This window comes from Gavia stellata, chromosome 8 (assembly GCF_030936135.1).
Source record: "Gavia stellata isolate bGavSte3 chromosome 8, bGavSte3.hap2, whole genome shotgun sequence".
NCBI classification, from domain to species: domain Eukaryota; kingdom Metazoa; phylum Chordata; class Aves; order Gaviiformes; family Gaviidae; genus Gavia; species Gavia stellata.
This window is the reverse complement of record NC_082601.1, coordinates 6,221,716-6,247,103: the sequence shown is the minus strand read 5'-3', so window position 1 is coordinate 6,247,103 and position 25,388 is coordinate 6,221,716. Positions and strand designations below refer to the sequence as shown.

At 38.3% G+C, this 25,388-nt stretch overlaps 1 protein-coding gene across 1 annotated transcript in view; it reads right to left on the bottom strand.

Annotated features, from left to right (window-relative positions):
* Nucleotides 1-25,388, bottom strand: part of LRP1B (LDL receptor related protein 1B) — a 587,356-nt gene that overhangs the window by 335,586 nt on the left and 226,382 nt on the right. The window contains exon 6 of the mRNA XM_059820081.1: nucleotides 12,654-12,816. Coding sequence (XP_059676064.1) covers nucleotides 12,654-12,816 — 163 coding nt within the window. The remainder of the gene's footprint in view (nucleotides 1-12,653; nucleotides 12,817-25,388) is intronic.

The window sequence follows — 25,388 nt, the reverse complement described above, 5'->3', positions numbered from 1 at the left end:
TGGTATGAAAATCCTTCAAAAAAGAAGTTTTTAGTTTCATTTGCAGTAAATCCTACCACCTCTAAAAGAAAAGGAAAAAAAAACCCCTAAAATTAAATTTTTTACCCTTTTTGCTTAACAGCTCTCCAGTCCCTCCAGGTGGGGAAACAAAACAAATCGTTACTTTGGTTAATGTTTCATCTGTACTTTTTGAATAGCAACACTGAAATGTTAGTGAATACATTTATTCACATTTATTCTTCTAGCATCCCATTCTTTGACATTACAAGCTTATAGACACGTACAAATATAAAGCCTCCCATACTGAGGAAGTGTAACACACGGCTAGAATGTCACTGCCAGACAGACATAGTCCTAAACGTCCCTAATGACAGAGATTACAACTTTTACATGAGTCATATGCTAACGTCTCCTCAGCCTTGTAAATTTTTCCTGTATCTATCAAACTGTCTGCTAATTAGATTTTTTTTTTCCTGTCCTTTCTTTAACAAGGAGAATAATAAACCACCTTTCTGTTTAACCAGTCTTTTATAGAAAATAGTTATGAATTTTCTCAAGCTGCTCTTGTCTGGTTTAGATTACCACGGTTCCTGCAAGTTTTACACAGACCATGGTTTTTTTACATCTTTTATTTCTTATTATTATCTCCAGATTTCCGTCTTTTCCACATCTTCCACCAAAAGGGGACACATTTCAGCTGAGCTTTAGCAAGGCACGTTCACGCTGCTGAGCATAGCAATGAGGGCACTGACATACACGAAACCTCAAGAAAACAAAATATGGAAAAACAATATAAAAACCCAACTATCCATGGAAGCAGTCCCAAGAGAACAGCAGTTTCTATCAGGATGATAACATCGTACTGCTGATGAATTAACCAAATGGGTTTCATAATTTTTGCGAGTTTGGGTGGTTCTGGTTAATCTAGAAGAAGAGTAATGCCAACATTTTTATACTTCAAACCGTGCGTATATACAGGTGGTGATTTATTGTCAGTGAGGAAGGAAATGAATGGCATGACAATAGCTTGTTAGAAAACCTGTGGTTTACACAATTTTGTACGGCTACAATACAAAAACTGGTGTAAAAATAACACAAGAAATGTGTGGTCATCACTAGGAAAAAAGATTTGGGGAACTTTATAGCATAATACAGTACCTGTATTAAACATATGAACATTCTGGATTCATTTCGTTTTGTTCATTTTATAGAAAAAACTTTAAAGTGTCTCTCCAAATATATCTATACACACACACACAAACGCACACACTCTCTAAGTCCACGATAATGCAAGTACAATAAAAAAGATGGGGCCTAAATAGTTGTTTTTTACGATATTTTTCTGTGCTTCCACTCATGCAGTGCTCTAATTCATATCAGAACCTGTCTTCAACATAAATGACCTTACAGAAGCTCGTTACATAATAAGACAATCAGGTAATAAAAAATAAAATAAAAGGAGAATTCAGATAGACATGAACATAATGTACATGCATTATAGAGCCTTAAACTCCCATTTATATTCTCGTTCAGAAACAAAGTGGCCTCAATTCTCTCTAACTTAATTGCTTTCATCTTGAAGAAAATCATTGATAGGGTGATTTAAATCATGTAGCTTTTGCCTGGACATTTCAGTTACTTAAAAAAAAAAAAAATACTTCAAGATGTCCAAACTAGTCAGAACAATATGCCCATTTTCCATATTCAGAAATAACAAATTCTAATTCATAGTTTCATAGTAATTTCAGTAAAAGATCAGCGTTTTGATCAGAGGCTTAATTAGCTAAGGACTAAAGGACAGGGATCTGAAGACAGGCATAAGAGTAACTACACTAATTACGCAATGGCAGTTTAAAACAAAAGTGGGAGGACAAGTGTTGGATCAGCTGTGAATTGCCCTAAGCAATCAAACTCATGGAGTTTTATTAGTGTTGTTGCTGTTCATGTGTTCAGCCTGGTTTGTTGCGACGGTTCAAACGGTTAGTAACCAAAAGCACCAGGGACATCCCATAAAAAAGCAGGTTTGGGTAATGAAGATGCGGTGGTCAGATGGCAGCTGAGTTCTTCAGGTGGGTTCACGAGAACCTGACCCAAGTGAGGGAGGTGTGATGCTGCATTACAACCAAGGGATCAGGCCCAGCCAGCACGGGTTCATGAAGGGCAGGTCCTGCTTGACCAACCTGATCTCCTCCTATGACCAGGTGACCCGCCTAGTGGATGAGGGGAAGGCTGTCAATGTTGTCTACCTGGACTTTAGTAAAGCCTTCGACACCGTCTCCCACAGTACTCTCCTGGAGAAGCTGGCGGCTCGTGGCTTAGACAGGTACACTCTTCGCTGGGTAAAAAACTGGCTGGATGGCCGAGCCCAGAGTCGTGGTGAAAGGCGTGAAATCCACTTGGTGGCAGGTGACAAGCGGAGTCCCCCGGGGATCAGTTTTGCAGCCAATCTTGTTAAATAGCTTTATCGATGATCTAGATGAGGGGATTGAGTGCTCCCTCAGGAGGTTTGCAGATGACACCAAGTTGGGCAAGTCTGTTGATCTGCTGGAGGGTCGGAAGGCTCTGCAGAGGGATCTGGACAGGCTGCATCGATGGGCCGAGGCCAATTGTAGGAGGTTCAACAAGGCCAAGTGCCGGGTCCTGCACTTGGGTCACAACAACCCCATGCCACGCTACAGACTTGGGGACGAGTGGCTGGAAAGCTGCCAGGCAGAAAAGGACCTGGGGGTGTTGATCGACAGCCGGCTGAAGATGAGCCAGCAGTGTGCCCAGGTGGCCAAGAAGGCCAACGGCATCCTGGTCTGTATCAGAAACAGTGTGGCAGCAGGAGTAGGGAGGGGATCGTGCCTCTGTACTCGGCACTGGTGAGGCCACACCTCGAATCCTGTGTTCAGTTTTGGGCCCCTCACTACAAGAAGGACATTGAGGTGCTGGAGCGTGTCCAGAGAAGGGCGACGAAGCTGGTGAGGGGTCTGGAGCACAAGTCTTGTGAGGAGCGGCTGAGGGAGCTGGGGTTGTTCAGTCTGGAGAAGAGGAGGCTGAGGGGAGACCTCATCGCTCTCTACAACTACCTGAAAGGGGGTTGCAGAGAGGTGGGTGCTGGTCTCTTCTCCCATATATCTAGCGACAGGACAAGAGGAAATGGCCTCAAGTTGTGCCAGGGGAGGGTCACGCTGGGTATTAGGAAAAATTTCTTTCCTGAGAGAGTGGTGAGATACTGGAATAAGCTGCCCAGGGAGGTGGTGGAGTCACCATCCCTGGAGGCGTTCAAGGAACGTGCGGACGTGGCATTGTGCGACATGGTTTAATGGGCATGGTGGGGTTGGGTTGATGGTTGGACTTGATGATCTTACAGGTCTTTTCCAACCTTAATGATTCTGTGATTCAAGATCTCCTGGACCAATTAGCTTAAAGGCAGCTTTTGGTAAGTGAAAAAACTTTTACTGACTTAGAACGTATTTTATTTTTTGCCATTTTTTTTACAAACTACAGCTGTTCTGTGATTTCATCAATGTTTTTTATTCCCAGTGAATTTTTTCCATAATTATTGATACTGCTCAAATATTGTTCCAACCAGTAGCAACAAGTAGTAGCTACAAAATCCATTACCAAGCACATGATGCATAAGAAAAAAGCTTTCTTAAGTTTGTGTTGCAATGGATATTCCATCAATGTTACACTAGTTAGCTTTTCATTCTCCAGACAGTAGTACTGATTATTAGAAAATAGCATCACTCGGAACATCAGTAAGTGATTCTAATAAGACTGCCAGTGTTCGCTTTGCCAACTCTTTCACAAAGTTTTATGATCACTGGAAAAATATATTGGTTATCACTCACAGATTATCATTGCTATTAGTACCTGTTTTTTCTTTGAATGCAACTTGGTTTGGGTACCGAGTACAGTACATACAGTATATACATACAGTATGTATATACGTACAGTATATACAAAAGATAGGATGTTAATTGTAGTCATCAATTATTAATTTCAGTAATATTTGATTAATAAAAAGTTATGCACAAAAGCAAATGCATTCACATAATTACCTGAAAACATGCATCTACCAAACTTGTCCAAGCTTATTCTATTTTTATTGCCTTGATTATAGTAGTCACTTAGATTCAACTCTGTAACTTGATGTTGTAATGAGTTCCCTTTTAAGGTAGTTATGTAATGTGTTTGATATTTTGATTCCTTCAATTTTGTCAATGACTGTGAATACTTTTCAGCTGTATTAGCTGACTTTTTTCATACAAGCTTGTATCTTTCTATGGTCATAAATCCAATTATTTATTTTTTTTTTTAGTTTACTAAAGAAATAACATTATTTCTTCTATTTTCTATTTGCACATGCATGCAAACTCTTATCACGTTATTTCGGGAAAGAGAGCAGATGAAGTTACCCCCAGTTCCTTTTTGTTATTAAGAGCAGCAGCAGCAAGGTTTCCCAGCAAGCAGATCTGTACTGCTGCACAACAAACAAACTTTCAAAGGAGATTAGGTCCAGGGGGAAATGTAAAGGTGACACAGTTTTATGCCTCAGTATAGTTAGCAACAATTAAAATTAAAAGATGGAATGGCATAGGACTGGAAGCAGTTTTGTGAAAACCTGAGCTCAGACAAGAACATCTCTTTTCCTAAATGTTTAGCAAGCATTTGAGCTAAATAGATGACAACAAAGGTAAACATAAGTTTAAAAGATTTATTTTAGTCTGATTAAGTATCTTTTCTCCTCTCAGTTGTTTTGGCTCCACTATTATACCACTTCCAAGTGTTCACAGCCTGGAAGAGGTTGTGGAGGGGGCGGATGTGCGACAAAATCTGAATTCTTAACGAAAACTTTCATATTATGATTAGTTATTTCCAAGTCTCTTTTTTTTTTTTTTTTTTATAAAGAAGATTCTTTTTCAGGTCACCTTTAAAACTTTCTAGAAGTTAGTGTGTCTTATATGTATCTTACAGCTCTTTGAAACTGCTTTGTGACCAGAAAAGGAACTGAGCTCTTTTAATAATGGCATGTTATTAAAATACTAATGATTTTGCAGTTTAAAAGTGAGCTTTAATGATTATAACACTCCTCTTTGATCAGCAGAAAATGGTGACTAATCTGAGAGGGGGGGAAAAAAAAAAAGTTTTAAGACTCAGAGATCTCTCCCAAGCCTTGTGGCTGCTATAAAAGCTCAGAGACAAGGGAGTAAAAAGAGTATAAAAAAGGCAGCAGACAATAAGTGTAGATGTTCTATTTTTATCCTGAAAAACTCCCCTGTCTAAATAACAATGAAGCAAATAAAGAAAAATGTATACTGGTTTGACCTCCCCTGCTTTTTGAATTCCTGCTCTTTTCCTCCCCTGTAAGGAAGTTGATCTCCTCATTGATAACAAATTCCTTGACTTTCTCTCCCTTTTCCTTGCCTGAGAAATCACTCAAAATCCAATTGCCATTTATTGCACTGTCAGGGCATTTTGCCAGGTCAGGCTGAAGACGTTTTTCTTTCTCTCTGCCTACCCAAGCAACCCCTCGGGCATCGCGCCGTCTCCAGCTACTGTCTAAGAACAGGTGAGAAGCAAAAGGCCATGCCCCTCCGCAGCCCGGAGCCAGGGTCCCCCTTCACTAGTCAGGCTAAACGGGAGAAACAATTGACATCAAAGCATTTCTAATGAACAACAACATCAAAAAAAAAGAAAACAAAATGTAGAGGTTTAAAATATAGGTATTTTTAATACTCTCACTAAGGTCCAAAATCTTGACGTGCACAGCCCGGTCTGTGGCTACACGCCAAAGTGCCGGCAGTGCCACCCAGCACCCCGGGTGCTGGCGCTCCTGTCGCCGGGTCCCAGAGCTGCACCCACTCTCTCGCCCTCTGAATGGGAAGGGGGATCTGTGGGGAAGCCGAAATGCCTCCTGGTGGAGCCCAGGACCCTGCTGTACTCTTTGGGTGTTTTGTTACCCATCCGTTTACCTTATATTATGCTTAACTCAAGGCAAATAAAAGGTAAATGCAAACTCTATTCATCATGTCTAAAAGATGGTGCATTTATGATTTGGCTTTTTTGAAAGATATAGGTACAGAAAAGAAGAAAAATTAAATTACTTTTACTAAAGTTGATTCGGAAAGGTCTCTCTCCACCTCCTCATCAGCTGACTTGCTCTTTTCTGGCTATTGCAGGTTTTGTAATACAGGATTTCAGGGTTGGCCTCAGGCTCTGTCTAGTCAGATGCTCCATCAAAGACCTTACCCATGCGAAAGTTTCTCTTAGCTTTTTTCTATGATCCCACCAAGTCGGAGATCTCTCACTGCCTTACAAGTCTTCCTATGCTGCCAAACAGGTTGAATTGTCAGCCCCAAACTCATTCTATTTATATCTTCATAGGGAAAAAAAAAAAAAAAGAAAAAGAAGAGAAAATCTCTTTGACCTCTTAAGGGTTGTTTTCCATCCTCTGGGATGGCTTTTCCATAGCCCAGGCGCTGTCTCCTGCGCAGAGCTCTCTACCAGGGAAAACCTTTGATTTAATGATGTGTAAAACCTTTCCCATTCCCTTAGCTTCTAAGTGTGAACTGCTCAGTGGACCTTCCATTGCAGTTCAGTCTGTCTGATAAACGCAAACGTCCCAGGACTATAATCATACACAGCTTGAGTAAGAATATACTCAACAGCAGCTAATCACTCTGGACGATAATAGGGTTCACATGAGCAACCTCCAACTTCTTCTTATGCCCACCAGGATTATTTCAGAAGTGGAATAAATTTACAAGTAAAGAGAAAAACTTTAAAAAGCAGAAACAACTGTTTCTTACAATTTTTCTAGATCTTCTCTCAAATATGGTATTTTAAAGATGCTGCTCAACTCTGCCCTTATACAGAAGGCTGCATTTCAAAATGTTATCTTACCCCTTGCTTTCTCCTACTTTCCGAAATTTTACACTGAGGCAAATTTCCCTACTGTGTTTCAAAAATATCATTATGTATTTTTAATTATTATTATTATTTTCACACTGTGACTTTGATTTTAGCCACAGAAAAATCTGTGCTTAGAATCCTTAGTATTGAAGAGGAAGTTAATGGAATAATATTTTTAGATTTTTTTTCCCCAGGACAAACGTCTGAGATGAGGAAGAGGAAAACTCAAGCTATTAATTCTTCCCTTGTTTCCCTTGTTCACCTTTGTGGATCAGAAAGCTATCAACTGATTGCTATTACAGACTTAAAATGCGACAGAATAAATTTTTTTTTGTTGCTGTTGTGCAGTTGTTGGGTTTTTTTTTTCCTGACTTATTAACATTACCAAGAAATGGTACATAACACCGTAACTCACTAATAGACGTTGATCTTCTAACATCATCATATCACAATCTCTTCCTGTATGCATTTACAAATGTTGTGTGAAAGAAATAAGCAGAGTTTGTGGGTTTTTTTATTTCTACAACATAGCAGAAGGAAAAGCCGATTAAAAGATTTATTCAAATATTTACATGACACACACTGTTGCAGTATTAAAGTGTGAGCTTGCTCCTTTTACAAGCCTCTTTAGCAGTAAGTCTTTCCTCCCCATTGTTACTAATACAACTTTTAAATGGTAGTTACGAGTTTCAATGACTTGAGACTCTAATTGTGCATCCTCTCCAATTCTCTCTCTCCTCCTCTTCTCCCCCTCCAGTACGCCTTGCCTTTATAGTGATTCATGTCGGCGGCGTCTAACCCAGTTCCTCACTCCCAGTACTTCTCTACACTCTGCTCCGCGAATCCTCCCACACACCAGCTTTGCTCTGCACATCTTTGTAATCTCACCCTACGCGCCCTTTCTCTACACATCTCCTTCTGTTTGGAACAGTTTTGTAAGTGGGTGCTCGGTCCATACCCTCTGCATTTCAAACACTCTCCTTAAAATTCATCTTTTTCCCTAAGCCTGTGAAATACAGTAGAAAATTAAGATCAGCATCCCAAATAGCATCAGAGCCATCATTACAAGTCACACACTACTGGAACCTGGAGTAGCCCTCAGCTAGCAGCCCTATCTTGCTATTCCTGCCTTTCCCCGTTTCCTGGCATTCCCAAAGCAATCGGAAAATGGGTCTGATGAGAAATTAAGTAACTCTGACAGCATATATTACTCCATGTATGGTAGATGTCTAAGCAGTACCATCTGGACTGAACATTTCAAGTGCTCCTGTTGGGAGGGAGCTGCAATATGTCCCTACTCCAATGCATTTTTCCTTTGTAAAATATTGCTGTACATTCTCTGTTGCCATTGTGGTGCAGAGGAAGGCAACAATTTACTTTGAATGCTGCAGGTAATTAAGTATACATATTTACAGTATAAATATGTAGATGTACACAGTTAGCAGTACTTTCTACAATACTAATTCCTAATGTTCCTGAATGTATCCAAGTATCAGATAACTGAAACAACATGCATTTTATTAATTATTAAATACAAGGGGATGCAGAGACTTAACAAGAAATAAAATGCTTTGCCTATAGACATTTAGCTGGTCGGAGGCAGAGCTGGGACAGAACCTAAATCTGATCTAGCCTCTTGTGAGTTTTATATGATAGGGAAGGTGATACATTTATGTGTGGTGATCAAAGTCTCATGAATATGCAAGCTGATTGCCAAACTAGCTAGAATCTTTTAAAAAGTCATTCCCCAGGAGGATAGCAGACCTACACTGAAGACCTTAGCTAGAGATAAAATCATTCTAACTCAGCTCATATTTGTTTCATGTGACAGTCCTCACCACCATCATCAATTTTACACCAATTTCAAGGACTAGTAGGAGTAATAGCTCCTGTTTCTTGACCGCTGAAAAAAAGAAGTCCCGTATTAGAATTTATCAGAACTATGAACTGCAGACATAAGGAGTCAAACATCTTATTTCAAAGACATTTAGAATCATAGAATCGTTTGGGGTGGAAAAGACCTGTAAGATCATCAAGTCCAACCATAAATCTAACCCTGCTAAGTCCACCACTAAACCATGTCCCTAAGTGCCTCATCCACAAGTCTTTTATATACCTCCAGGGATGGTGAAGCAACCACCTCCCCGGGCAGCCTGTTCCAGTGTCTGACAACCCTTTCGGTGAAGAAGTTTTTCCTAATATCCAGCCTAAACCTCCCTTGGCACAACTTGAGGCCATTTCCTCTCGTTCTATCGAGACCAGCACCCACCTCTCTGCAACCCCCTTTCAGGTAGTTGTAGAGACCGATGAGGTCTCCCCTCAGCCTCCTCTTCTCCAGATTGAACAACCCCTCACCAGTGCCGAGTACAGGGGCACGATCCCCTCCCTGCTCCTGCTGCCACACCATTTCTGATACAGGCCAGGATGCCATTGGCCTTCTTGGCCACCTGGGCACACTGCTGGCTCATCTTCAGCCGGCTGTCGATCAACACCCCCAGGTCCTTTTCCACCGGGCAGCTTTCCAGCCACTCGTCCCCAAGCCTGTAGCGTTGCATGGGGTTGTTGTGACCCAAGTGCAGGACCCGGCACTTGGCCTTGTTGAACCTCACACAATTGGCCTCAGCCCATCGATGCAGCCTGTCCAGATCCCTCTGCAGAGCCTTCCTACCCTCCAGCAGATCAACACTCCCGCCCAACTTGGTGTCATCTGTAAACTTGCTGAGGGTTTGATATTTGATAGATAATATATTATTGCAAAACAATTTATTCTCCCTCTCTGTTTCTGATTGCCTCTTTATTTCCTACCAGCATTGTTCTAGCTTTTCCTTCAGTATGTGCTTCACTGACAAGTCTGGACTCTGAAGTACTCACAGTGATCAGCGGAGACACATCTGGTAATGGCATCCCTAACACAGCTCCGAGACTTACATTGTGCTACTTTTAACTGACAATTAGTTGACGTAAAAGATGAGTATTAGTACTGCAAAACCTCTAACTGGGTAAATTATTAGTTCGTTGTTTGGGAGGGGGGCAGAATTTTTCAGGTGGGCATCCATTAGACATAGTCTGGAATAACCAAAAAATAGAACACAGTTCGGATTGATAAAAGTGCTGAAATCCTAAACCAAAGTAAGATGCTTAGATTAGAATCATAACAAACTTGCTTGTTCAAGAGGTTTTTGAATAGCAGAATGTTTCTTCTCTCAATTTAAAGTTCAGTTTTAGAAAAATAACAAAAGTTCTTTCATTCATTGTATGATGTGAAATAAGCTTAGTAGCTCAAGTTCCATTGTAAGCTCATAGAAGAATATATAAACCCATCACTACTAAACATCTTAGAAAGCTTGCAGACACAGAGACGTAAAATTAATCACGCTCAACATATATTCTTGAGTGCAGCAAGGGGAACCATTTGGAATCAAGAAATTTTCCACCGGTGCTTTAGTTCTATCGCTGTGTTCTATCGATAAATGCAGGGTTTCTGGTTCACAAAACAACTAAACGCATAACAGCCCAGACGTGAACCTGTAAGAATACCAGGGCTTGACCCTGTGCTGCTACAGGAAGTTTATCACAGACATGAAGGCTTGTGATCAAGCTCTGAATTCCTTAGCATAGGAAAAGGTCTCCTCTGTGCGGGTGTACCTTCACCTTGTAGAAGAACGCTGGGGCCAAAGAACATACTATGACAGCAATGCATGTTACAAGAGCAAACACCTTACAATATAATTACATTTAATACCTGAATATGTAATTCTTACAGGAGATAAAACCTCCCAGAACAGCCTGGGCTTCATATTTAAATAAAAATAAAAACCCAACAACGTGATTTATGATCATACACTTACACTGTATAAACATAACTGCCTTGAGAAGCCATTGCACACACACTTTTATGCAACTCAGTCATTCAGTGCTCAACTTGCAGTATTTTTTTAGTATGGATGTTTTTGTGATGCTTAAAATAAAACCAGCAAGTTACCTAGACAGAAATATCATGCTAATAGTTTGACACAGAAATGTCTCAACTACCATCAGCATGAAAGAGTAAAAAGAAAGCAAAAAAGACCAAAAAAAAAAGGATCAAAGCATTTTTAAGTAGGCAGAATGCTTTTTGGTTATCTGTTTGCATTCTGTACCAAAACCCAGTCACAAACAAGCAGAACTAATATATGATGGGGCTTATCAGTTAAAATGTATGTTAGATATCCGATTAACAGAACAAATATGTCAAATAATGAATAAAACTGCATTAAAACCAGCAAAGAAATAAATGCTGAAGTGCAAACCATGTATTTTGAGAAAATTTTCCACTCAGTGTTTCCATCATGAAATAGATTGGTATTGCTATCTGAAGAATCACTGTGAAATATCATAATCACTTCTGGTCTTTCCTACAGGCCAGCACTTACACCTACAATAAATAGACACTATTACTCTCATATATGGCACTGAAAAAGGCAACTATCTGAATTAGAATGGTTTGTAGCTAGCAGATAACAAACGACGGAAAAACAGTCGCTTTTTTCCCATTCCACCGCTCCTCACAGAATCAAGGGGTTGGTACAGTTCGTACATTCCTGACAGAGAAGATTAGCTAATGACAAGCTTTGAATTCATCTAATAAATCCCATAAAGAATATACAAGCAAACATACAGAAAAAAGGCTGCTGTTTGCAAATTTGAAAGCTTCAAGTTCTTTCAGATCAGAACTTGCAGAAAATCAATTTATACATGAATTTTTATTTTTCTTTTAGAACAACTCTACAGTCAGATCAAGTCAAGTTTACCATCTGTTGAAGACAGGAATGCAGCTATAATCAAGAATTACATTATAAAACTTCTTTGTAAACTTTACATGCAAGCTGTTCTTGTCAGAATTAAAGTCATTGTGATAATGCATCTTAATATTCAATCAGGCTTTAAATAAAGAGTGACAAAAGTCCACATATGGATGACAAGCTGTTCTACAGTAAATATTTTTGTATTTATTGAGAAGGGGCTTATGGCAGTTTAGGATACATTCCACCAGCCATTTCAGTCTAAACTACTTACAGACTAATAAAACCAAGATAAATTCCCTGTTCTAAAATTCTCACCAAAATTTATTTTTTAAATTAACTTGGTCCTATTCCTATTCCTATTTAGTTGTGCTTTTACTTCATCATTCACTTGAAAACTTTTCCCAGCTGGTGGCTGTTATAGAATGGAAGACTTTTAGTACCCTGTATTTTAAGCAAGGCTTTATTCCCAAGTGATGCTGAATGTATCTATGGAAAAGCAAATACAATGTAATTTTACCATTATAGCTGACCCTCTAAAGCAGAGTAAAAATTCTTCCACTTTTTTAGGTAATTAAACTTGTTAAAGCTGTCTCCAATATTCCTGCACCTCAGGAGATACAGCATAAAAAACCCTCAAAAGTTCCTTTTCCACATACTGTGGTTAGAAACACAATTTACAGAAAAATTGAGGCAAAAAAAAATCTTATGACAAGTAGGGATAATTTTTTTTTTCATTTTCAATTCCATTTTGAGAAGTTACAAGGCACACGTTGCAATTAATACAGTTAACTACTTGCTACAAGTTCATTACACGTTACTGTTTTGTTATAGCAACTATGCAAGTAACTCAATATAGCAATGAAAAAATAGTTTTTAAAACACCTGAATGAAACAGAAATACTATACGCAGTCACAGACAAGCACACATCATATAAAATAAATCCTAATGCAGATAAATAATCTTACCCTGATGTTGGGTCAACAGCTATGGCCTTGGGATTATTAAGATCCAGCTCGATGAGGGTGATGCACACTGAGCCGTTCCGGTTGCAAACGAAGATCCTGTCACTGACGTGATCCACAAAGTAAAAATTGCCGGTGATCCAGTCAATTGCTATTTGCTGCACATCTGCCAAAAAAAAGAAAGGGAAAAAAGCTCAGAAGTGCAATTGTAATACAAGTAACTGAACTGGAAGCTGCTTCACCAAGCAGATGCTCTACTCAGTTAAAGAGCTCAAGCTATTTTTGCATGTATTATACAGTATATAATAAGGAATCCAATTCTCAGTACACAGTTATTGGCTGGAGAGAATTTTTCCTTTTGAAGTACAAAAGTCTGATTGCAACTTCACGGGCAATGAAAGATACACATTTGTTTGTAGTTCTCTTAAATATTTTAAATTTTGTCACTGTGAATTTTTTTATGGTATATTCAGAAGCAACATCACTGAATGACGGTGCATCTGTGAAACAGGGGTCCGAAACGCTGCCGGTAGCAGATCGCAGTGGGAAGGCAGCCTCTGAAACCACTCAAGGTCCGAAGTTAGTACTCTAGGATGCCTGTTACAGCCTGGGGATGCTACGCTGATAAAGCTCATAGGGGTTTATTAGTTCTGTTTAAAGAGGACTAAAACCAGATAATCAATACTTCACAGAAATTCAAAAAAACTGTGTGCAGATATGCATGTCTAAACCCACTGTATGCAATAGCAGACATGCGTGCGCACGCATTCATTTTCATTTCCTTTTTTTTTGTAGCTCTGAGAAATCTGGATGCTGCCAGATTTCTGATTCAACTGCCACAATAAGTAGCATCAAATTTAAGTGTCTGCATGATACTCTCTATAGAGAAGTTTCTTTAGAATGACAGCGGGAGTTTTCCCTCTCGGGACACTAGGGCAGCTTCACAACTACCTAACACAAGTGTTTTAAAACAGTCAGTTCTTTTTCTTGTGGGATCCTGGAACCACTTTTTGTAAACGTCTTCTAAATCCTGCATTTTTCTTATAAGTCAATCTGCCTGTCCATACATAGTCTTACTGTTACAGTAAGCAAAAGTATAAAGAAACGCAAAGTATATAGCTTTAACTAAGATTTTTTTACTTCCTATTCTTATTGAGAATACTGTATTGATACCACTCTGTAAGCTTGAATTAGTTATTCTTAAATCAATAACTCAATAACAATATTTCCTGTTAAATATTTTCAATGTCAAATATTAATGATTTTGTGTTTAAAAATATATAGTCATTATATTACAATGGTTTCAAAATACTACCAACGTAAGTTGCAATTCTTTCATGATGACAGAAGCCAGATGTAATAAAATACCATTTCACATAGTAGCTTTTTTTTTTTTTTTGTGTTACTCTCAGTTTTCTCTATTTCTATCATCCTTCACAAGTTGAATTTTTAGGGTTTTTTCCCCACTCCAACAAGAACCTGTTGCTACCATCACATAGATGCTGCACTGGAGAACATAAGTAAAGTTCGTTCAGAAAAAAATTGTAGTCATTAAGTTTTTGACAATAACTGAGGGCTTATGAGTCATGCATTTACTAAATACTTAAAACAGACATGGAGACCCATGCGTTGTCCTTCAAAGTGCAGGTAACATAAACAAGATTTACTCAATAAAATATCAGGAAGAGCTTCCAGCTGTATTCCATCTCAGCCACCCCATTACACAGTTCACTGCCGTCTCTTCTATCTCAGATTTCTCCCCTTCCTCTATTCGTTTTCCCTTTCAATTCAAAGTGAATATTATGCCTCTGCCCTTCTGATAGCTCCTATTACAAAGATATGCTGAGCCAGAACAAAGAAATGCTCCATTTAGTCCAGTATCCAACCTCCAGAGGAGGCCAATGTCAGGCGCACTGTGAGCACTCATCGGTTTTAGACAATAAGGAGGAAAAGGATTTTTTTTTCCTTATCCAAACAAAAGATAGCATATGCTTTTAAAAATATCAGAAAAACTTTGTCCGTCTAGAAACCAGTAATAATTTAAGCATTTTCAATATGCCTGCTTTCCGTTTTCCAAAGCTGGATTCATGGAATTAAAGGTTTATGGCTCACCGATTCAATGAGACTTGTGAAAATTGAACATAGGCTTCCATGTAATAGAAGCAATTCTGAAAACATTATTTATAAAGAATGAAAGTTACAAAAGGGATTCAATTTTAAATATTTGCAGAAATAAAACTAGCAATTAAATTCCTGCAATGAGAGCTCTGGAAGATTGTTGGGAAGTTGGGAAGTGGAGGAAGAGGAACAAGCTTAAGTAGCAGCCCGCGGGAGGAGGGTGCTGTTTTCTTCTTAACAGGTGGGAATTTTTACATAAATGTGATATATACCTGAAAGGCATGACACACACAGATTATTAAATCTGTTGACATAACAATACTCACGTTTATAAAATGTTGGCTGTATTTTTTTCTTAGCTATTCATTAACATATCACAAAAAAATGAAACTAAACAGGTATTTTATATGGAAAACAAAGATAATTAATTGAAAGTCGTATTAGGGATAACCATTGGCATCAAACAGTTAAAGCTGAGGTTGCTCAGCAATCCAGGCAAAGTGAGACATCCAGAAGCAATTTCACACCATGAACTTTGTGTCAAAGGCTTCAAAAAGCATGGATAGCTCTTAACACCTATTCACCTGGTTTCCCTTCCCCAGCAGGTTGTCTTTGGGAAGGGCACGGAGGTACCGGCAGCGCAGGCTGTTTGAGAGACTCAGGCTCATTACAACTGCATTCCTTGTAAAGCTGTTCATTACAAAACATGCTATGCCTGAAGACTTAATCCCAGAGTTTCCAGAAAAAGCAGCACATTAATTCACATTTTTCTTCAGAAGTCTACTGCATGAAATGGAGGAGAGATCTCCCACTACGCAAAGAACACTTCTCTCAAAAATAATAGACCTTCTGGGGCAGTACATGACTGTTCTCTAGTAATTAACCTGGACGTTCAACGCACAGCAGCATTTGCATTTAGCAGTTACAAACACGTTGTGTATTGTAGGTACCATTGATCCGGTTTGAGTTTTGCCTTTTTTTGTACCATGCACTTTGCAGTGAATTGGACACATCCAGTTTCTCACAAGAGAAGTTGTTTATAAAGAATTGTCCAAGTCCACTCCCCCATAAAATTATATTCTACACGAAAAATCTACTTAGCTAGCAGAGAACAGTTTTTATGAATCAAACTTTTAATCTCTGTGGTTCGCTAGCAGCTATGCATTAAGCTGCTGTGAATGGCTCTCCAGTTATCACACAAGTCAAATGCACTGTATACCACAGAGATTAGGTTTTGGTTGCACTGGGGACTTTTAAAATATGTGTTCTTGTGCTCAAGAAGTTACTGAATTAACTTCATGCCTATTTCTGGATTCATATATTAAAACCCGATATGTACAGATGTCTAGTTCACTCACATCTTTAAGGTAATTGATCTTTTTTTCTTTCATTCACACAGTTTCAGAAATCTCTAGAAGGAAATGCCTCCCCCTGAAAACACACATATTTATTCTGAGCAATCTTGTATAAATTTTTGAGGGGTTTTCCTATTTTAATAACAGTTTCCTTGGAGCATTTCTGCCAAATATGATCATCCTTCCTTTATTACTTTCTAAAAACTAGGATTTCCTCTTAAGGACTTCAGAAAGAACAGTTAAGACATCATATAGTCTAAATCCTGCTCTAGTTAATGACATTATGTAGACCATGGGCACTAGCAAAAGAGTGGCTACAAGTATACTTTTTCTATTTTTTTAAACACACAAGTATTATTATACCTTTAGAGAAAATAGCAATTTTATATGAGGGTGGCTAAATCTTTAAAGGGTACTGGAAATATATGTCTTATGGCCAAAATATAGTTTATGAAAATCAGAGCCATATTGAATGACTGTCTTCTTTCACTTTAATTTTCAAACACGTCTCTTGTACTGTATGCATTACTATATTTATTTCAATTTCAAATCAGGACTAGCACAAGAAGATTCAAGTAACAGAAGAGAGGGAAAAGCAGCGCCGTATTCTTGTATTTATACTGCTGGTGTAATTGAGGATTCAACACATGCACTGGCTATTAAAATCAGTATTAAGTTAACAATTTTGTTTTTTTCCAGATGTTGAAGAAAGACCAGAAACAGAAAAATTACTAAGTTTTCTCCATTTATGCACTTCATTAAAAGCATCTCTTGTTTTTAATGTGAGAAATTATCTAAGCAAACTACTCGGTGGAACTTACAGTAGTTGGAGTTGGAGTCTTTTTTAGAAGCTTCTCAGTGAACTGGGGAATGATTTTGGATGAAATATAATTAAAATTAAAAATGCTCAGTGCACTCTCCATATGCTTCTGGTTAATAATGAAAGAGAGAGACAACCTCTCTCTATTTTAAGGGAAAGAACTTAGCTTCTACTGCCTTATATACTTAAAATTTTCCTTGCTCTGAACATGACTACAATGAGGACTGCCTAAAGGAACTTGGAAATCTACTCAAGACTCAAGTTGCAACGAATTCATTGACAGTTACTATGGGAAATTAGAACCATGATACGTTCTTTCTCTTTGGGCATTGTTTTGGACTTTTTTTTTTTGTATATATAGATAGCAATACAGTATTGATTTCTTGCTTAATTTTCCCAAAATTAATGTATATAGTTGAAAATGCTTAAAAATAATATTTATTTTTGTCACAAAATGTTTTCTCTTTTGCAAAAGTTGATCTTAAAGGAAGAATTATTTTGATTTACCCAAAAAGCTAAAAAAAAAAAGTACTGATTTTTTTTCCATAACCCATATACATCGCTTCTGAATGTATATAACATCCAGACTTCCACACAGAAAGTATTCTGGGCTTGCTTGGGGGAGGTGAGAGAAGGGGAAGTGGTTTAAAACCTGGTGGTTGTATCTTCAGCGAGAGATCATGGGTGGGCAGGTACCCGGACTCCCCCTGACTGCAGCCTCAAAATCACAGTTGCGGGGAGGGAAGTGTTTGCTACTCCCACTGCACCAAAACATCAAGTGTTTATTTTCTAGAAATCCTTCCACTTTGCAGAGAGCAGCTGAGCGTTGTCACAGGTAGTCAGGTCTGCTAAGAGTCACTTGTTTAATTTATTCTATTATACAAGCAGGGTAGTTCTGAGGACCGTGCAACAGTTGTTTGGACGGTTGACCATATGCTAGGGGAATAAACGCTTTGGAGAAGCAACACAGGATCGCTGTAATAAAACTTTCAGGAGCTTAACATTGCTGTAATGAGCATCCTAACACATGGAAGATGTCAGTATAGTCCCTAATGGTTGTGCAGTGTAGGAGTGCAAGGGTAGTACTGCTCAAGTGCCTCGTGCCAGCAAGAGTCACCTTCTGGTCCCTCTCTCCCCAAAGGCCAGGACAACAGATCTGCAGATCTCCTAGCATGTTCACACCCACGTACTCTACAACCTGTTATGTCAGTAACTGTTTGCCTCCGGGACTCGCTTTCATAAACCAGCCTGGAGTAAAGTAGAGTTTGCTTCACTGTATTTTGACTAAGGAAGCACCTCTTGCCTCCTGCTGAGTCAAAAGCGGTGAGACAGAAACAAAGGTAAAAAAAAAAAAAGATTAATCTGGAAGCCAAAACCACAAAAAATGAGATAACATAAAATATATGTAAAAATGGGACAACATATTTGAGACATTTTGCCTTCCCCTCTGTTTTCTCAATCTTCAGGGTGCATTTTTTCCACATATATGCATTTTGATTCTCCACAACTAGAAAGCTGCTTTAATTTTTTGACTGAAAGCTGAGAATTTAGCAGGTGAGAGTTTGTGAATTGTGTAAGGTAGGTAAATGATACACATGCCAGGCATGGAGAGACCTGTTTAGTTTAATTTACTATCAATTTAGAAAAAAAGAAATAAAATTACGTGTTTGCAAAGGAACCAACAAATTTTATTCCAAAGAAGAAGAGCAAGCAGCTTGGGAATAGGCTTTTTGCCTCCACCTAAGTAAAAAGACAAGTTTTGAAAAACAAGAGTAGCAAGCCTTTCTTTTTCTAAAATAGCCAGTAGCGGTGAGCCCAGGTAAACAGTGGTTAAAACACGCTTAAATGACAGGCTGTGAAACCTTGCAGAAGCACTGCCTTTGCCGTGCCTCTCTTCTGAGAATAATGTTCCTAATTAGCAGCCCAGACAACCTTATCCTGACACTGTGGCTTGGGAAAGTTAAGCGAGCATAGATTTTTCTGTGCCCCTTCTACTGACAGCAATTTGCCGTAATTATGTCTGCAATGCCATTTACAAAATACGGTTTTTATTTAAAATGTCACCATTCAATAAGTTAGACACACTGGTGTCTAAACTTTTTACAGCCACATCCTGAGTGATTATTGCATATGTTTAAAAATGAGAAATCAAATGAAAAACATTCATCTATCTTTTCCAAATGACTCATCCTCAAATATCTAATTCCTTTGAATCAAACCAGCCTTCTCAGATACTGTTTGTAAAGAGTATAATGCAAAACCGAAAACATATTAAATTTAAATAAGCACTTTAAAGAATCCAGACTTCAAGTTCCTCAAAGGAAAAGGAAGCTTTTCCTCTTGTTTGCTGAGTAACATGATTTAAATTTTAGTAAATTGGGTTACTGTCGAAAATACAGTTGGTATTTTTCCAACCCTACAGGATATTAGAAGATACTGCTTAAAAAACCTCTAAATGTGAACATTTAGACAATAGCAGTTTCCCCAAGCTGAAGAGTTTTCAAAAATATGAGCCTAATCTAAATATTATGAATACTTAACGAAAGCATTCTGATAGCTCAGGAAGACACCTAGTCTCTCAGAGACGTAGCCTATCCAGTCACTCAGAGATTGAAGCACGCAGCTGCCAGCTAGGTACAGAAGAGAACACGTTTAGGCACTTATTCCTTATGGGCATTTCTCTTTCTGTTTAAAATCAGACTTTTATCTTTCTACTGGATGCAGGCCACTTATCAAGGAGAGAAGATCCAACCCCTGAAACTTCACACGATTTAGGAGTTTCTAAAATTAGCAGTTCCATACCTTTCAAAGGACTCCATGAAGACCGTGACACTGTCTGGCCTACAAGATCCTTGTCAGTCCTCACATCTATGAATTAATACGTGAGCACTGATGATAAGATATGGTCATACAAGCCAGTTTTGGGGCCTCTGAAGCAGTAGAGCAGATAGCTACGTAAGTTTGCTGCTCAGCTCAAAATACAGTCTTAGCCTACCCGGTGGCCCTGTTCTACCTACCTCTTGCCTTGCAGTAGTCCTGTTGTACACTACTGTTTCTACAGAAGCTAGACATTTTCAGGTTTTTTATGGCCTAGTTTCTTAGGCTGCTATGAGGCATGTTACTACAGATAGAAGTCTGGCAACGGAGCGTTATTAAGACAGACATGTTATAGTACATTGGCTGAGGTTGAACATTGAGCAGGTACTGAGAGAGAAACGCAGGTTTAACGATAAACTTCTTCCTCCCATTGGGAACCCTGGGACCTACAGATCAATAATAACAAAAAATCGCATCTTCCTTTTCTAACAAATCCCTCTGTTTACAGAGCATTGAGAAGAAAGGTGACGATGGCATACTCCAGGTATGCTTGGGTCTGTGCCTTTGCCAGGAATTTTAAAGCAGGGTAGCAAAATCTGGTCCTAAATTTTTTAGCATATTTCTTCTTTTTCTCCTGTTATAGAATGATACTACCACACAGTGCACCAAGTTTCTGGAATGAATAAAATGAGTGAAATTTTCTGTTACTGGGTCTTGAGTCACAGAGCTGGCTGTGATGCCAACAGATTAAATGAGCAAGGAAAAAGGGTGAAACAAGGAAATAAGGGCCTTATGAACAGCCCTGTCTTTTAATCCTGAGTATTACGATTTTTAGGAGTGGATTTTCTGACATCAATCTCATGTCAGAAACAAGTAAGAATAGTTGAAAACTATAATGTTTCTAATTTCTGCATTACTGAGTTTCAAACACATTGCCCAGTGATTGTAAACTTGTAATGGGGTCCCAGTAGCCTGCGTACATGCGGAACAATAAAGACAGATTTATAGAGGTACATAGCTATAAGAGTCTTTTTTTTTTTAACTGCACATTCAAAAGCTTCTTATAAATCTGCTGAGACTGTAAATCAAACCCAGTTATTTACTTCAAAGCAGTTAAGTCATCCACTGTTAAAATTAAAGCATAATTCAGCCACAATAGGCATCCCGTCAAGCATGTGGACTAAGGGAACTGCTGCGGGGAAAATGACGTGGCTACATTAGGCTGTATCACTTCCCTCGTTTAACCACCTTCCATCAAAGGCAAAAGCCTACAACCCTGCACCTTCCCAGGACTGCCTGCCACACGTATTATGAACTTCATAAACCATTGTCACACCGAAATCAGGTCACTTAAACATTTTCCCATAAAAACACTAAGCAGGAAATTATTACAATTTTAAAGATACAGCGATAAAATACGGAGTTACTTTTACAAAACAAAGTATTTAAGGAAAATGACTTCCAGAGAAAGTTTGAACAGTTTAATACCAGAGGTAGGATATAGTGCTTTATAGAACACTTTTTTGGGGGGATAATGTGAAAGTAAATTATCTTTGTCAGCTCTTAAAGAAAGGGTTAGGGAACAAAGGAAACTCGTATTGCACATTTTTTGTAGGAGGTAACATTTGCCAGACAACACTGGTTCACAGGATCTTGCAGGTAAAATGCAGGTCATAATTTTGTAGGATAATTTCATTTTGAGCCCACTATAGTTGCTATCAGCAATATATGGTCTAGACAATATGAATATGCAGTACATGGCATGACCTAGTGCTATAAATCAATCTGTTTCTTTTCCCCAAAGGGCATTATTACATCCAATTTTAATCAGAGGGTAATAGTGACCATTGACTATTTCGTTCTGATATATAGATATACTCATATTGGGCACAAAAGTCTTTATCTTCACCTCAAACATATTAGGGGGAAAGGAGAAGACATTACATTTCCAAAAAATTTTTTTGCTGAAATAAATTTTATTACAGAACTTGTTTATAATATAATTAAAATCTGCATAAGGAGTCCAATTTAAATCCAGCTTGAGAATTACAACTTAAGAGAATACTAGAAAATTTTAAAATGTTTTCAATTATAAAAAATATACCCTGCACAGTTAGCAAATACATACCTTATTGTTCCACATAATATCTCTGAAACAAAACCATATCATGTACCTTACTAGATGAGATAGCTTCTTTTTTTAGGGTTGCTAAGGAAAGAAAAAGAAATTGCTGCTTATATTAAAGGACATTAAGCTGTTTTCTTCATCTTTTTCCCTCCCTCTAACAGAGGAATTACTGTCACAACCTGATGCCATCAGCATGCTTGTACTTCTGCAAAACACTCAAACCCACTGTACAGCACCCACTAATGTCCCTTGCCTCATATTATAGCAAACCAAACAAATAAAACCCTTCATGTCTATGAACGCTGACTGCCAACTGACTATAACAAACGCATATAAATGTAATCATTACCTCATCCTCCCTTTCTTCCTATCTGTCCTTTTCTTTTTTTCATCCATTTATTACATCTTTCCAATATCAGAATAGTAACCTTTGAGGAGAAGACTGTTATTTATCATATGTGACCTGACCAACAAAGCAGACAACTGCCCAGACTTGAAATAAAGGTGTCACTGATGCACTTAAAAAAAAAAAAAAAACCCACCCTTATTTTCTCTTGCTAACTTATTTCCAGTAATGCAAGAAATAAAAATAAAACATGGGTTTAGAGTTACGCTTTAATCATTTTTCTATCCATTTTCAACCAGGCATCAGGACACTGCTTTTTTTTGTTGTTTATTTACTTCTCTCATCATCACTATAGTGGTGGGATCCAAGTATTGGTCTACCTGAGCATTACCTTAAAATGGAATACCACTGTAGTTTCCATTAAAAAGTCTCATAAACCACTCAAACAGCTGTTGCTTCTGGTAATATGGCTCAAACTCAATGCTCTTATATTTGCAGAACTTGAACTTTGCTTTCAGAAAGCTTCCAGCCCTTTCCAAAAGTAGCCACTTTGGAAAGATATGAGGCCATAATCCCACCTCTTCTCAACTACAGAAGTCTTGTGTACTTTGTGCTAACTCCTTCTACCTTGTGTATCCCCTATCATTTTAGCATTTTGGTTTTTAAACCTCACAGCATCCCTATGCCATATGGAAATACTGTTATTCTCATTTTACATTTAGAGGGGAAAAGACAAGACTACTTGCTAAATGTCATCCTGTAAGTCTTGGGAAAAACAGTGGTCTCCTGACTACCAGCATATTGCCTTTCTTCCAAAATCACTCCTCCTTTCTCATAAACAGCAAAAAGAATTTGTCCCAACTTCTGCAAAGAAATACAGAGGAGAGACATGAATATGCATTGCATCCCTCCTCCAGGTCCCCTCTGCAACGTATGCTCTTGTCTTCCTTGTAGTAATATTTTTTGCCTACCCCAATGTTAAATTACTTGTGCGGTGAGTGCTCCCACAGGCAGCAAGTTACACGGTGTTAATGCTCTCTGTGTATAAGAATGGAGCCGGAGCATGGCACCGGGTGCTGCCCAGGCTCTGCCTTCACCTTACCCAGCATGCGCTCAGCCAGCCGTCGGCTCTGCCTTGCATGAGGCTCTCCAGGCTTTTTGACATTCACGCAGAAGTGTATTTCAATTCTTTTCAGAGCAGCTGTCTTCAAATATTTTTTTTGCTCAGTGTACTTTATGGAAGAATAATTGTCTGTCCAAGTATATGTTTGCAAAAGGAAAAACCCCAAAAACTCAAACTGTGACCAATTATTTTGGAAGATAAAGAACATGAATTACAGTGCATTCACATACTGTTATAAAAGACATTTTTCCACTACTTCAACTTACTTGAGTTGCCTTTTCCCAGTGGGTTTGTTTCTGAAACGAATGCAGTGGTTATGACTATTTAAAACAAATCTGAATCTTGCAACCAGTTGATCAGACCGAATGACTAACCAATATATCCTCCAAAGAGTCTTAAAATGAAAATACATACTTTCAGTATATTCGTAACTAGAAGAGACACAGCACTGATCTTTTTAAACATATTATACTTATCTCCTTATATGTAAATCTAAAAATACCCATATTCAAAAATGGAATCAGATACTTAAGTAACATAGCAACATACGACACTCAAGCAAGTCCAAAAAGGCCAAAAACAGTGAGTCTCTGGAAATGCAAACTGCGGCAAGTATCCCCGCACACTCCTCAATCAGCTCATTATTTTTGCTTATATAGTGTGACAGAGATTTTACGCAATTACACATGCAGAGTATCCAAACTTTATCGTGAGCTCAAGAACTGTCACGGTGAACGCCTAACCCAACACATCAAACTGCAGCTCTTCTGTGACATGTTGATAAAATGCAGGGCTTCAGCTTTACACAAACAGACCAACCCTTTGGCATATTCTGTCCTTCTCTTCTCATTTAATTACTTACAATGATTAAAATGCTTTTTTCCAGAACTAAGAAATTTATATAGCCTAAGCCCGGCTTTAGCAAAAGTGATTTACTCTGCTTAAAAAATTTGTTACATGTAATTTTTCAATTTCAGAATAAGTGCTTCACCAAAACCACCATTAAAAATAGTAAAGCCAACCCAAGATTTTATTTTATTCAACCTAACTGACAAATAGTGAGCAGGATAGGATTTGTTCTTCCATTTTATTTATTTCATAAAGCTGACATGATCCATAAGGTTTTCAGCATTTCAGGTTCTACTCCAAAGCTGAAGTCAAAATAAAGTTTTAAATCAAATTTCTTTCATACTAAGCAGAAATCCACAATGTAAGTTTTGTGGATTGAGAAGATAAAAACATTTCTATGAACTGGAGATAATACTTTTTGAGCTAGCTATTGCTTCTGCCATTCACAGAAGTTAAAAACTGAAAAAAGAATTCATATATTAAACCCCCAAATCAGATGGTGGTTTTAATTTGCCATGTCCACCACAGTGCAAATAATAATCACGGTTTTATCAACTTTTGCAAACATGCAATTCCTCTTTCCGTAAAAGCTCCTGATAAAGTGCTAAGTAAAGAGCATGCCCTTTACTTTATTCTGACCCATACGAACTCGTTGGTGCGTCTCCATCATAGACTACAGTACAGCACAGAAACACCCAGGCTATAGTGAGTACTGAAAGCAGACTAGCCCAGAGCCTGAAGCGATGTAGCTTACATAATATCTTAAAAACCAGTGACAAAGATGCTGCAACTGTTTTTGATTTTATCAGATATGTAGCTTCCGATTTCAGCTTTACTTGGATTAATGCAATTTCTTATTCGTTTATGAAAAGCATGATCTCAATTTACCCTTTTCCCTGTAGCAATAGAAAGCATTAGATCAAAATATGAGTTGCAAAACACAGCAATTAGTAGAGGCCACCAGCTAGATCGCAATTTGTAATACTTGTGGTTTTATGCTAATACTGTCTTCATTGCATAAGATATGTAAGCAGATTTTTTTTCTTCCTGCTGCTTCCCCAAAAGCATAGAGCCAGCAGAGTTTTTGTATTACGATGCATCTGATATAGAAGGGCAAAGTCATAGTACATGTGATTATGTCCCTAACTAACAGGGGTTGTGCCAATTCACTATGGGTCACTT